Here is a 14644-nt window from a genome sequence, read left to right as displayed (position 1 = left end):
TGCTATTAGAAAACCAATGGAACCTTTGGACACACAGGCAGTTGGCATTTGAGAACTTCAACCTTGAATATTTTTTTAAATCTTGCTTTAATTATAAAACTTTTAAGTCCTCCTTTTAGTCGTACAAGTACCCCCAAGTTTTTTGTTTGGTCTCCTGCTTCCTTAATTTTTTTCGTGGGGGTGTATTTCATATTTGCTGAGTTTCTATATATTAATTTTCCTATTTAGACAGAGCGTTCACATCTACTTTCAGCGTTATCACCAGAGCATTATCTTTTTGGCCTGCAGTGATAAGAGTGTAAGACATGAGGTTCAAATGAGTGACTTGTCTAAAAGACCACTCAGACGGTATTTTGAGACATCACAAAGGTTAGGCTGGGGAAAAAGGATATGGAGAATATGTTATCTTCTCACTCACATCACTGTATGTACAACCACCCCTTGACCGGATTGTGGCTGTGATACTCTGAGCTGTTATAGCTCAGTTTGCTTGCATTCTTCCACGAGGATTTGGTTCTGCAGTGTCGCGGCAGGAAGGTAGTCGCTGACTGGGTCTTGAATGCTTGTAAGAATCTGACCTATCCCTCGGCTGATCCTCTGCCCGTAAGAGCCGCTGCTGGTTTTGGCTGAGATGGTCTGACCTCTGTAGACCTGAGCCTGACGCTCACATATACCAAACTTGCTTAGCAGGATAAACACATCTCTTCGGAAAGCTTTGGTGAAAATAGCATAAAGAAAGGGGTTGGCACAAGAATTGAGTGGGTAGAAGAGTACCAGCAATATCTTGGAATTGGTGACAGTTATCAGTGGTTTGTTCATAATAGCGGATAAAGCGTGGAAAGAGATGGGAGCCATGCACAGAAAGTCGGTGAAGATCAACACAGCCATCCGCTTGGCAATTTTGGTGTCTTTGTCCCCTGACTTGTACTGAGGGTTTCGCACAGTTACGTAGATCTTTATGTAGCAGGCACAGATGATGACAAAAGCAATAATGTTACATAATAAAACAAAGACAACGTAGGCTTCAGCCACTGGTGTTTCAGTGTCCATGGGCAAGCAGATGCTGACTTTGCTGTAGCTGCTGACACCAACCAGTGGCAAAAGGGCAAGGAGAAAGCACGAGAGCCACCCTCCCAGCATGATAAGCAAGGCATGACGGAGACGAATCTTCCGGTCCGGGCGCATGGCAAAAGTGATGGCATACCAGCGCTCCAGGGTGATCACAGTCAGTGTGTATACGGAAAGTTCGCTAGCAAAGACGGTGAAAAAGCCAGCTGTGTTGCAACCGGGCCCGGTCTGCCACTCTATAGCATGGTTATAGTACTCAGACCTGGTGTAGAGATCCACGGAAGCGATCAGGAGGAGGTATAACCCCATGCAAAAATCTGCAAAGGCCAAGTTACACATCAGAAAGCGTGGTACAGTCAGTTTATAATGGCTGGTGAGAAGGATGAAAAGGACGAAAATGTTACCTAGGATGGCCAGCAGGTTCACAAACCACACCACAATCCTCAGAAACTGATATCCCATTATATCCTCGCAGGGATTAAACTCGTCAGGCTCTGGAGTGCATATTACGTCTTCATTGGCTCCGCAGACAGGATAGTCGTAATGACTGTCAAAGGTCTGGACGTCTTCCATCTGAGGGTTCTTGAGCTCTTGGCCAAACCCAAAATTTCCTTCTCCATGCTCTTCCAAAAAAATGTAATAATGGGAATTTTCCTGAGAATTTGTGAACTTGGTGTTTTTGTCATACACAGAATCGGTGTGGTCTGTGTAGTCTTCTGCGTAATCTTTGTAAAAGGGACCTCTGAGAGCTTTGACTGATCTCCTCTTACGGAAGCTGTGACTGCTGCTCTGGTTACATATCAGGTACTCCAGGATTCTGAAAGAGTAGAGGGGGAAATCACTGCTGGCATCTACAGTCTGACTGGAGTACAGTGAGTAAACAAAGGGAACACTTCAAAATAAATCACTGTGAATGAAAACATAGCTGTAAAAATGTGATCAGATATATTTCTGTTAACAGAACATACAGTGAACAATAAGCTTGAGCATTTCTGGGCTTTTTTGTAAACTCTGTTTTTCCTTTCTCTGTTGCTATCACCTATCCCCAGCAGTAAGCAGCCTTGTTCAGCATCCATAATCCCTTTTCCTTCTTGGGGCCTGCATTCGTAGTGGGTATCATGACTTTTATCTGTGGTTTAGAACTTAAATAATACACACAGTATTTCCTTTTCATTTTTGCTCACAAATCAATTTCTCCCAGAATTTGCACCATTTAAATTGTATTCTGTGTATTTCCTGTAGGTGCTTTACAGCTAACTAGCAGTGTGGTGGTTGGGAATCCTGTACCTCGTGGTGTGATGCACCTGTAGATGTAGTCAAAAATTGTTCACTCTTTTTACTGGGAAAAAAATTGCAATTTGGCATTAAATTTTTTGATCACTGTGATCTACTGTCCCATAACCTTTAGCATTTCTCGTTTCCAGCTGTGTAGAATTCCAGATTGCTAACAGTCTGAGACTGCATACTGAGAAATTCTCATCTCTGCTAATAGACATGCAGATATTTGTTTCAGTCATTAGGTTGTGCTGGGATCTTTCTGCACATTCTTCCTGTCCAGGGTTTGAATCTGTCTAACCCTCTGTTTTATTTCTGTCCTCGCTTTCCCACTCCATTGTCATTGTGAATGTTATTGCTTTGTTAGTTTATTATTGAATAATTTGTATACTTACAGCACGTTTTCAATACACTCTGCATTCCAACTGCAAATATTGCAATACTGAAACTGGGGCTGTCTTCCTAAATCAGGGGCTGGCCTTGATGAGAATTCTCTAAACTTTATTAAATTTAGGAGAAATCTACAATGGATTTGCATTTTGCAGTACAATTCTGGGGCTAATCGCACTAAGTCATCCTCCCCCTCCCTCCCCCCAGCAGAGGAGTCCCTGTGGTGCATCAGAACACCTCTAAATCTATTTTTTTTCTGTCCAAAAGCTGTTGGCATCTGTTCTGATGGGAGGCTGGAAATTCTGCTGAAATGGAATTTGAAATAATCTGTCTACAAGATTATTACAGAAATTCGTAGCTTTTCAGTTAGAAAACGTATGAGACATGAGGCTATAGCCACTCCAGAACTTCTTTCCCCAGTCCTTGCTACGGCACATTCTGTGTTACTGCACACTGCCCTTTTCGGTTTTTCCCCTTTAATTCTGAGCTCAGTGAAAGGAGGAGCTGTTGCAAAAGGTCCTAGAAATTGTTATAGCGAAGATTCTTCCTTCTGTCAGTTCGAAATTGTAATCTCTGTTTCAGAGACTATTCTCTGTACCTACAAAAAATGGTCACAGAAGTGCCAGTAGATGTAATTTTATATTCACACTAACTTGGGTAACTCACCCGATGGTTTTCTTCCAGCTCTTGAAAGCACAGCAGTGACTTGGGTATGACAGGTCAGCTCGCATTAGCTGAAGAAATATCTTTACAGCTGGTAATTTCTTTAAAGTCCAGGTATTTTTGGCCATTAGTTCTTTAAGGCTTTCCAATCCTTTGGCTGGAAGATTGGCAACGGCTGTTCTGGAGACATCCCTGGGTAAAGGAAGAACAAGACAAATGTCAATATCCACCAACTGGACCAGGTTTTTGGTTTTTTTTTTTTTTTTCCAGATTCTTGCAGTAGTTCAGGGATTTCATAGGATTCTACAGCAAAAATAAGATCCAGAAGAGGTGGGGTTTTCATATCATTCTGCTAGGTTCTGTTACCATTCAAATTCAAGTAGGATGCAAATCCCTCCTGTGACTTTCTCTGTGTCTTAAAGCTAGTCTTTAGTGTCTCAAAGGGCAGAATATGGACAATAAATATCAGGACTCTTAAAATTCCACCTTTACCAGATACAAATTGATATACAAACCCCAAAGTTTTAAAAATTCTTAAAAGAAATCCCATTTTCCATTAGCAGAGCTATTTTCCTTTAGACCTCTTTAGGCTGATATAGCCTACTGGGATACTTCAATGGAAAGCTTTGTAACTACTAAAACAATGGTCTAAACTGAAATTAAAATCTTCTATCTCAGTCCACCCTGAAACTCTCGGAGAATTCAGTGTTGTTTGCTGCTTTCGATTTCTCTGATTTCCACCTCAGCAGCTGTGTTGCACAGTTTGTGGGGGAGGTTGATTTCTTTCAGAACTGCCAGGTGAATGTCATCTGGGCCTGCCAATGTTTTCCACTCATTTTTTGCTTTGTCCCCAAACCTCTTCTCTTGACCCTTGAAGTCAAGATGTTTCTCAGAGTTAGGCACTGTAAAGAAGTAATCCTGTAAAAAAGGTTAGAGCCTAGTGTAGGAACATTGTTTGAGCACTTTTCATCATGAACACCCAAATAATAAGTAACTCTGCTTTTTTTCTATGCTTTGTTTCCCAAGACTGCTGTTCTTATGCCTCTAGAAGTCTCACCCACTGGCTGCTTTCTTGCACCTAAAAGAAAATTATCACTAATTTTATACTTTAAACAAATTGCTTCTAAAACTCTTGGTTTTGCTCTGCTTGCCTTTTTTCCCCTTTGATTTGCTCATATTTATTTTAAAATTGAGTTAGAAATAGCTTCTTTGCTATCACACATATTCAAATATGTCATAACTAGTTGATTTTCAACCACATAAACAATTTCTTTGTTCTTCTGAAGTCCTTTTTGATAGCTAGTGTGTGATTCTACCAAGCCTCTGAACTGGCTCTTGAAGAGTCTGAATGCTGCCTGCTATCATTTTATCTTTGAAGAATCATAGAATGGTTTAGGTTGGAAGGGACCTTAAAGACCATCTAGTCCCACCCCCCCTGCCATGGGCAGGGACACCTTCCACTAGACCAGGTTGCTCAAAGCCTCATCCAGCCTGGCCTTGAACACTTCCAGGGATGGGGCATCCACAGCTTCTCTGGGCAACCTGTTCCAGTGCCTCACCACCCTCTCCGGGAAGCATTTCTTCCTGACATCTAATCTAAACCTCCCCCCTTTCAATTTAAACCCATTACCCCTTGTCCTGTCACTACAGGCCCTTGCAAATAACACAGTAATTGAGCTTCCAGATCATCTAGTTTGACCTCCCTGCTCAAAGCAGGGACATCTGGAGCAGGTTGCTCAGAGCTGTGTCCTGTTGACTTACTATCTCCAGGACTGGAGGGAGACTACACAGCCTCTCCAGGCAACACGCTGCAGCATCTGACTGCCCTCAGAGCAAAGAAGGGTTTTTTTCTTAGGCTGAAATGGACTTTCCTGTATCTCAGTTTGTACCTGTTGCCTCTTGTCCTGTCACTGGACACCACTGAGGAGACCCTGCCTCTGTTTTTTCTCAGGTCCCCAATCTCCAGCCCCTTCTACTGGTTCTACACTTTCATAAGATTCCCTTGACCCTTCCCTTCTCCAGACTAAACATTTCCTACACTCAGCCTATCCTGCTAGGGCAGATGCTCCAGTCCCTTAATCAGCTTAGTGGCCTGCTCCTTTTTTGTTCTTTCACTAATTTCCTCGTGCTATAGAGCTCTCGTGAAGCAAAACATCTTGGTAGGCTAGATCTTACCAAGACAAAGCTGGACTTGCAGCAACCCCCATGGGTCTCCATCAAGTCTACATGGTGGTGGCAGCTACCTGCAGGAAGGGGGACATGGTTACATGCTGTGTGATAGGAGGTGCTAAGAGTTTTTTGGAAGGGAAATGACACCTCACAAGATGTTGGGAGTTCTTTGAAGATGTTCTGGCACAAACAGATGGAGAGAGATAATCCTGTTTGTACAATCTGAAAAACCTTGAAAAATCAGGTGTCAAGGGCTGTTGAGGTAACTAATCTCTTAAGTGACAGGGGGAATGGCTCTCCTGGATTAATTGAGTGGGGGAAAAGCCTGGGAACAGATGATAGGCTTTCATGCTAGAGGAAGAATGGAAAATGAACTGGTATCTGAATAGACACATCATTGTAGCAGAGGCCCACCAGAGGCTGGGCTGGTGCTGGTACTACAGAAATACTTACGAACAGTCTGGAAAGAGAATGAGGGTAGTAGCTGCCACAAAGCTTGTTTCTGACACAAAATAGCACAAGGTCATGAAAGCTAAAGCTGATTGTCTAAAGAAGCAGAAGAATTCTGCAATGCTAAGTGACTGAGCAGTAAAATTATTGACATGATTCAATATTGATGAATGTAAAGTGCATTTAGGACAAAAGCAATCCTAACTGTACATAGATGACAATGGGGTTTAATTTACATAGCGCTCTGGAAAGATCTTGGAGTCCTCTCTGCATGTGGCACATCAGTGCTATTCAATAATGTTGAAGGGAAATAGAATGCTAAGAATTTTCAGGAAAGAAATAGAAAACAGAACAGAAAAAAATCATTTTGTATATCTAATATGACTGCATCTTAAATACTAAGTGCAGTTCTGTAAACATGCAGTTTACAGTAAGAGCACATAAAGCTATAGCAAGGATGATTAAAAGTATCCAGTTGCTTATGTATGAAGTAATAAGGAGTAGGTAAGGACTTTCGGAAAAAGCTGGGACTGGAAGCAGTAGGAGACTATAGATGCCATGCATATTGTAAAGAAAATGATTGGGAATGATTATTCACTCTTGTGAGACAAGTTTTGGGACACCTAAGAATGTAAGGCAAGAGATTTAAAAAATGAGAAAAGGTATAATCTTTTCACAAAATTGCATCATTAAATTGTGAAAGTCAGTGCCATGGTTCATTGTGCAGGCCAAACAACAAGAACATTCACAGCTGTGTCACATTCCTGTCAGAAGTGACTGGGTCAGGAGAAACATCCTTGGGGACAAGAGCTTGTGCCTTGGAAACAGACACAGAGAGGAGCCTCTCCAGGGCCCTGGGTGTGCAGGGGAGGGAACTGCAGCTCCTGGAGAGCTGTGAGCAGGAGCCAGCAGCCAGCCCAGGGCTCAGGTGGTGGAAACAACTTCCCAGGGAGCAGAAGGGAGTGTGCAAAGTCTCTGGCAACTCAGTGAAATTTATTATGTGAGTGTATATAGGTGTGTATTTAAGCCGTTAGGTATCGCAGGTTTTATTTTCAAACTCTGCTTGTTGCAAGTGGGGGCGTTTGGTCGAGGCGATAGAGGCACAGCTGCCTTGCAGTTCTACTTGATTTAGGATTGATCCTGTTGCAGGGCTAACAGTCAATGGTTGGTCCCATCTGCGGGCCATTAAGCACAATGGCTCAGAAGTTTGGAAGTTTCCCAAATCCCCAGTATAGGAAATCCCTAAACTGCTGGTAAGGTGGCTGCCACCGAGAGGTCTTGTGATCTCTGCACCGCTGCTACGGCAAATGGAAAAGCCTCCTGGGAGGCTGGTGATAATTTATCTACCAGTAGAAGATAACTTCTTAGTTCCCCTACCTTGGTCCATGCTTCGTTAGTGACGAAATGTGTGTCAACTGGCCAAAAGAAAGCGTGGGATTGACAGGGGATTTTACCTTACAAATCCATCATTGACAATTATCTATTCAGATTTGCAATCTATTTCAAGCAGCGTACCACCTCTCTTCAAACTAGAAAGCATAGGATTGAAAAGGCTTTAAGTAATAATTAGTAACCTTCAGAGCAATGTGAATCCAAGGCGCTGGAATTTGCCAAACTGTAGTATCTGTGTCTGCATTCATACACAAGACACGTTTTCCTAAACGGTTTCTTTGTTCTGTGTCATTGTATGATCAGTCTTAATTTTAGGCTGCTCAGAAAAACAGGAACTGACTGCAGTTACGCCAGCCTCGTTAATATCTCATAATATGGATAACTAAGATGTTTAAACACAACCATGTTTACATTGCACAGAAGAGTGTCTTGCTACTACGCTGTAGCTGTCACACTTAAGAAACACACAAGAATGGGGAAGAGGTCGGATAGGCTTGTCGAGAGGATCTGGCCCAAACTGAAGTAACTGTAAAAGAGGTTAGGCAGGAAACTGGTAAAATTAATGATAATGGTTCACAAGGACTGGATGGTTTTTACCAAAAAGTTCTGAAGCAGCTCAGGGAGGAAGTAGTTGAGTTGTTTAAAAGAGGTGTGTAACCTCCAACTTACCCCCAATATGTGTATATGGGTGTGTACAGGCAGCAAATGAGCCACCAGCTAATATGATAGAGCTGGGGGAAGTCAGCACGTAAAGGGCTTTGCCTAACCAGCCTCTCTGAGTGTTGCGATTAAGATCTGCTCAGAGTCTCCTGGGACTTCCACAAGACCTTTGACAGATCCCCACAAAGGCTCATAGGGAAACCAGGCACCCACACTCCTTGTGGGAGATGTCAAATATTTGGGATTACGGTCAAGTGGTAGCAAAATTCACCTCAAGCAGTAGCAAAATTCACCTCTAGCCTAGATCCAGACCGGATTTTAGCATTTAAGTGACCATGGTCTGGAGCTCACTCAGGTACTGGAAACGGTCTGTCTGTGGTAGCACGGAGCTCTACACCGTGGAGCGTAACAGCAACCAAAGTGCACTCAGCCAATTTCAGCACTGTGGCTTGTTAGCAGTTGTGCTGTTTCCTTGCCTGCTTTCTTCTAAATCCTGTGGGGTGTTCCTAGGCTGTTCCTTACCTTACTTGAAATTTGCACTTTAGATTGAATGTTGCAGAGACACTGGAGAGCTTCAGAGGAATGTGGGAATAAAACACAGTTTATGATTTACGAGATGTTTTCTGAACCAACGGTGTATACGAAAGAAGTGTTTAACAGGTATTTAGCGGCTCACATTTGATTTTTTTTTTTCCCTGTGTTATTATGTTTTGATCTAGTTCTTCATTGTTTTTATGAAGTCATAAGTTCAGAACTAGATATAAGGGATCATAGCTTTTGCCAATAATATTTTTCATGGCGGGAAACAGGCAATTGTAGTATGAAATCAAGTAATAACGTGAATTTAAAAGACAGATAATTGAGAAAGTGAGATTGTATGCTTTATAGTAACATTGGGAATTTTTACCTAATCACATTACAGACTCCTGAGTACTGCAATGCTACAATAGTCAAAAAGGTATAAAATATATAATAGATGGGCTGAGGCTACAGATGTTATTTCTGGCAACTGAAAGATTCTTTAAATCCACAGATTTGCATTGTTTGATTAGCAGAATGCAGAGTGCTGCTTGAAGACTTGCTTGTGCCCAGTGGCAGAAACAGAACAGAACCTCCAAAGGTAGGACTCATTCCTGGATTGGGAAATGAAGCTTTGAAAAGCACTTCTGCTTTCTAAAGATAATTTGTTACTCACGTGTCTTGTGCAACAGTAATGTTTGGAATTTGGACTGTATGTTTTGCAAAAGCTAATTGAATAATGAGCCTGCTTGTATCCGTGTTGTACTCTGTTGAACCTGTGCTCTAGGCAGCAGCTCTTGTTGGTGCGTTTAGTAAATCAGGTCCACTGAGTTGCTGAATCCTAGCCAAGATTTCCTCTTCAGGTGAAGAGCAATGTACTGTTATTATAATCTTAAAATAGTTCTCTAAAGGAACAGTCTGTGTATGCACCCACATACATCTGAATACACATTAGTGACAAAGGAGTCAGAACTATTGGCATCTGTTCTCCTCTATTCAGTGGTCACACCCCCTGGGTTCCTCTGCTACTGTAAACTGCAAATTAAAAAAAAAAATTACCCAACTTTTTAATACCTACTTAAATACACCATCTAGCTAGGTGGTCTGAGAGCATGGCCAAAGTCACACAGCATACATAGAGCCAGCCACAATTATCTGTAGTTAAATCTTTCTCATTGGATTTCTTTAAAGCTGAAATAGAAGAAAATTACCCTACCAGGGTGGATCCAGGGTCAGTATTTAAACCTTTAAGTTGCTCCTGCTGCTGAAATTCTGATAGGTAAAAAATCCCAGTATATGACAGATCTGCAAGGCAGATGTTCCATCAACTCTAAATTCATACCTCACTTCAAGAGTGCATAAAGGGAATTCCAGAGACAAAATGAGAAGAGGCTTCTCTGGTGCCATGTGCAGCATTAAGAAAAAGGCCTTATTAGCCAAATACTAGCGAAAAAGGCTTACTCAGCACCAGCACAGCCTCTGTGCCCATTCTCTGACAATGACCAACTTAGTTAGCAGTGGGTGGCCTGAGCCCTCCTGAAAGCAGAAGCAGTGAAATGAAGCTAGCAGGGAGGAAGGGGAGCAACTGCTGCCACAAAGGCTCCCTCAGCAGGAGGTTTATCAGCCCCTTTGTGAGATTTTTCAGGCTTCCCTCCTGATCTTCTGCCTAGAACACCCTGTTGTGCTCTGCCTAGATAACCGTTCTCTTCCTGATGGTGGACCTTGACTGTGCTTTTCTTATCCAGACTGTATAGCTTTTAAGTTGTGGTCAGAAAACACCACCTCTCACTGCTGTCTCAGGGTCTGGCCAGTCGTGGCTGTGACAGTGTGCTCTTCTTCCCGCCCCTGACCTGACCTTTTCCCGTAACGCTGATGAAGCCAATAACCTCCAGTGGTGGTCGTGATGAATGCATCTGGCTCAAAGTGGATTTGAGGGAGACAGGTAATAGCACAACAGCCAAGGGCTACTTTATGGCAGTATGCCCACCTAGCCACAGTGCTGGTCAGTGTTGGGCTCAAGCTAAATTTGGAAGAAACTAACATCTGCAGCGGATATATAAACAGGACTATGAGTCAATCATCTTATCCTCGTACATGGTGAGCAGCCCAAGAGCCCTTTGAGCTCTCCTACACTGCAGCAGGCCACATGCCACCATCTCCCCTTGAGTAGGGACACCTGTCAAGGTTACTCATCCAGGCTGAGAGATTCCTTGCTGCAACAGATTCTCAGTAAGTGTCTAATAGCATGCTAAACTTTGAAATCTTAGCTAAGTGATCTAAAGGATTGATTGCATATATATAATCCTATAATAGATGTAAGCCATTGACCAATTCTGGGACTAGGATTGGATCCAGCTGCACCTAGACTCCTCTCTGAGGGGGAGTTTAGAAAGCAAGGGAGTCCTTTCTGAATGCTGTGACTCAACAGGAGGGACTCCCTGACAGTTGTTGTCTGACCCTGTCCTCTATGCTGTAAATAATCAGGTGTACCTTGCCATTGAATCCTGTTAAACCACTGTCACATTTACCACTGAACTTTGTTTTTATCAACAAAACATACTGTTACTTCTCTCTTGTGAGTGAACTGCCTCACTTTTTCAGTGACAATGGCACAACTTGAGGTTTATCCCTCAGGTGATTCAGTGATAAGAAGAAAAAAACAAGAGGCATGTTAGTCCTTGACAGTATCTTGAGGGACACAGTGCAATGCATTACTACCTTTACCTGCATCCCAAGGACTTTGCAACTTCAAATGAAGAGGCTTGGACAAGTTTCCTCTATTTGCAGACCCTCTGGAGAGAAGCGCAGGGTGGGATAGCCCACCAGCCAGAGCTGCCAGACCTGAGGTGAGAAGTTTGTGACATACCGTTATCCCTACTGACCTATGTAGTCCTGCAGCAGGTTTTTGCAGAGGGAAGGGGAGTGGAAGCAGCGAGTGAAGGGGAGGAAGAGCTGGCCTGCATGTCCTCGTGAGGGTGACTGCATTGGTGCTTCCCAACACTGTCTTTCTGAGCTTCTCCAAAACGGGTAACTGGTGGCATCAGGTGCCACTAGGAAGGTGAGGATGACTTCAGGAAACAGACAGAATGTCACCCCAGCATGACAGGTTTGTCATGATTTGCTGTTAGAATGATCGATTATTATGGACTGCCTCTCTGGTGTCTGAATGAGCCAGTGAAAGGAAAACCTGATACTACCCAGAACTGGTCTCAGACCCTGTTCCCAAGGTCTCTACTAGTAACTCCAGTGGACCTTGTGGTAGAGACTGGTGTGGCCCTGAAAGGTGGGCCCTCAGACAGGTCTTCCTCTTCACCCCACAAGATGAAGGGAATTTAGATGACTGAAACAGAAGACAGGCTACCATTCATACACAGGCCTTGCCACACATCTGACTTGAGGTGCAGGGCACGGAGAGAATTGGATACTTGATGATGACCTTGGGGGCTGTTGCAGCTTTGCACGGCAGGGACACAACTCTTCCTAGCATGAAGCGGTTGTGATCAATACAACTTCTGCTGTAGATTGCGATGTTGCTGGTAGCCAGCCTGATTTTCTGGAGTTGGAAAGATTCTGGGAGAAAAATAATGTCTTCTGCATCTTTTCATTATGGTAGCTACCTATTAGGGTTCCTTCTGTGAACCATACACTGTTATTCTGATATAAATACGCTGTTTTCCTGAAGAGCAGACAGTAAAACTGATTCTTAATGGAATGAGCACTGCCAGCACCTTCTGGTTTTGCAGTGGAGAAGGGAATCCCACTTTCAGCACTTCACATATGACTCTTCTTAAAGTTCTTAGTTTTTTGTTTCATTCTGTATTTCAATTCCTAATTTTAGTTGAGAGTTCTTTGGAGCACTATAAAATTGGACTGGGAGCCAAACTGTATGAGAAAGAAGGCAGCACAAGAAGTGACTTTATTCTGTCTAAACTTATTTTTTTATCCCTTTCAATTTCCTTTACATGTGTGCTACTACAGTCCTTTGTATTACAACTGTACTACAGTTGTACAGTCACAAAACAGACTGTAGTACAGAATCTTGCAGAAGAAAAAGTGGTAGGAACAGTATTTCTAACGTAAGATAAAAGAATTTCTTAAATCAGTTCCCTAAAGCAGAACTTTAGTTGCTGATATTCTTTTTGTAAACATGCCATTCCCACCTCTGCTGCTCTGCTGTTAATAATGGTTGGAAAGAAAGTGCAGACTAAAATAGTTTTATTTTTAAAATTTGCTTCATTTTCTCCTACTCACAGTAGAGTTGGTCCACTGTGAACTCCCAGAAATGCATCATCATTGATAACTTCCAGGTACTTGTTCTTGTGCAGATAGCTGCAGAAACAAACAACATGCAGTGATTTGGAAATAGTTAAAGATGATCTTCAGTTTACTTGCCTAAACAGATTTACAAAAACAGGATGTATAAGGGCCATGCTATCTCAACAACATACTGAAAGGATAATCAGTTACTTCATTTTCTGTGTACCCAAGGAACAAAATACAGGTTTGCCATTCTGAAAACAGATTAAATTCCTCAAAAAATAATAAATAAATAAAATAGAAAAATAAATTATCTTTGCTCTGAATTATTTTTCTGTCATACATGTAAAGACACACATATATACACTGTATCTTCAGGTAAATACGTGTGGTGAAACAGATGGTTTTGCTTTCATCAGAATAAGGTCTGGGGAATTACATGTTAATTACAGGAACACATCATGAACAAACATGAAAATAATTCTCTCCTTTTGAGTTTGATAATAAAAGTTTTGAATGCTTTAAAATCCCCATAACCAAGTGTAGGCTCCCATATAAGGGTCAACAGTTAAGAATGAAGTTTTGTTGGAAAAAGAGCAAGAGAGGGAGTGAGAAAGAGCACAAGTCAAAAGGAAAAAATAATACAAAAGTTAGGTAATTAAATAAAAATTCTAAAATATTGGGAAAACTGTGAACAATTTCTTGAGTAGCAACACTTTCCCAAAATATGAAATGCTGCAAATTTCTCCTGTCATTACATGATTGATGTAATCAAGGAGCAACATTAATTCCCATCACTCTGGAAACTGGCATATAAGAAAGTGGGGATTCAAGAAGTAGGGAATTTATAGTTGATGACAGTGCGTGATTAAAGACAGGCAATGCAAGGCTACTGAAGACTCAAAAAAATTATCATAACCAAAGTGGAACAATCAATGTTAAATTCAGTCTGTGTTTTTAGATTTAAAAGGGACTGATCTAGAATAAATCTTGATTAATTTTTTTTTTTAGCCGGATCCCTGTTTACCACAGTCTGAAACTGTCATTTGAGAAACTCTTGACTAAATTATCTGCAGTAATAACCCATGTATTTAAGTTCCAAGTTGTTTTAGGGAGGCTATGCATTTCTGTCCAAGACACTTGTTCTCAGTGGCCTAATAAATTTTTTGTGTGTGTGGAAAGACTTGAGAGAAATAATAGAGTAATTCACAATTGCAGATGTACAGACAGACAGAATAAATTAAAAAAACCTGCAGGAACAGCACAAGCACAAGCATCCTGCTTTTCTGCCAGAGTCACAGTTGACTGGGCAGAAAAGGCACTGGGTGCCTATGGCACTGGGCACATGTTATGACATTCTGTGAAAAGCAGATATACACAGAATGTGAAAATGGAAAAATAAATGTTATTTTTGCATACAGTGCCAGCTTGTGTGTATTAGCTGGGTATTTTTGACATAAAGTTACATTGAAAGTGTGATTTTGGAACAACTGTCCAGCTAAAAAGCGCTTCACAAAACGCAACAGGCATGTTAAGTTCCTTGACGAGGTGGTCCCTCCTGGTTAGGCAGGAGGAAGGACTGCAGTTACAAGCAGCTAGATCTTCTAAACACACAGACAGGAATATGCTGAATTAGCTGAGCACAGACTGAAGAGTAGGTTACGGTATATACATACGTACCTATATGCGTGTATATACATACACGAGGATAACACTGTGATAAATATTTCCCTAAGCCAGCAATTAAACCCTAGGTTGTGTTTTTACTTAGTTCAATCAGCTTCTGTCACAATGTTTATAA

At 41.9% G+C, this 14644-nt stretch overlaps 1 protein-coding gene across 1 annotated transcript; it reads right to left on the bottom strand.

Moving 5' to 3' along the window:
• Positions 1-474: 474 nt before the first annotated feature.
• TSHR (thyroid stimulating hormone receptor) lies at positions 475-12915 on the bottom strand (the record flags this gene model as incomplete). Its single annotated transcript, XM_010150569.1, has 3 exons — positions 475-1885; positions 3400-3588; positions 12838-12915. Coding segments are annotated over 3 exons (1678 nt in total), but the record flags the coding sequence as incomplete, so codon positions are not given.
• Positions 12916-14644: the final 1729 nt, after the last annotated feature.

Source organism: Eurypyga helias, unplaced genomic scaffold (genome assembly GCF_000690775.1).
Source record: "Eurypyga helias isolate BGI_N326 unplaced genomic scaffold, ASM69077v1 scaffold13804, whole genome shotgun sequence".
Classification (NCBI taxonomy): domain Eukaryota; kingdom Metazoa; phylum Chordata; class Aves; order Eurypygiformes; family Eurypygidae; genus Eurypyga; species Eurypyga helias.
The sequence above is the reverse complement of the archived record's forward strand: the minus strand, read 5'-3'. Positions and strand labels throughout refer to the sequence as shown.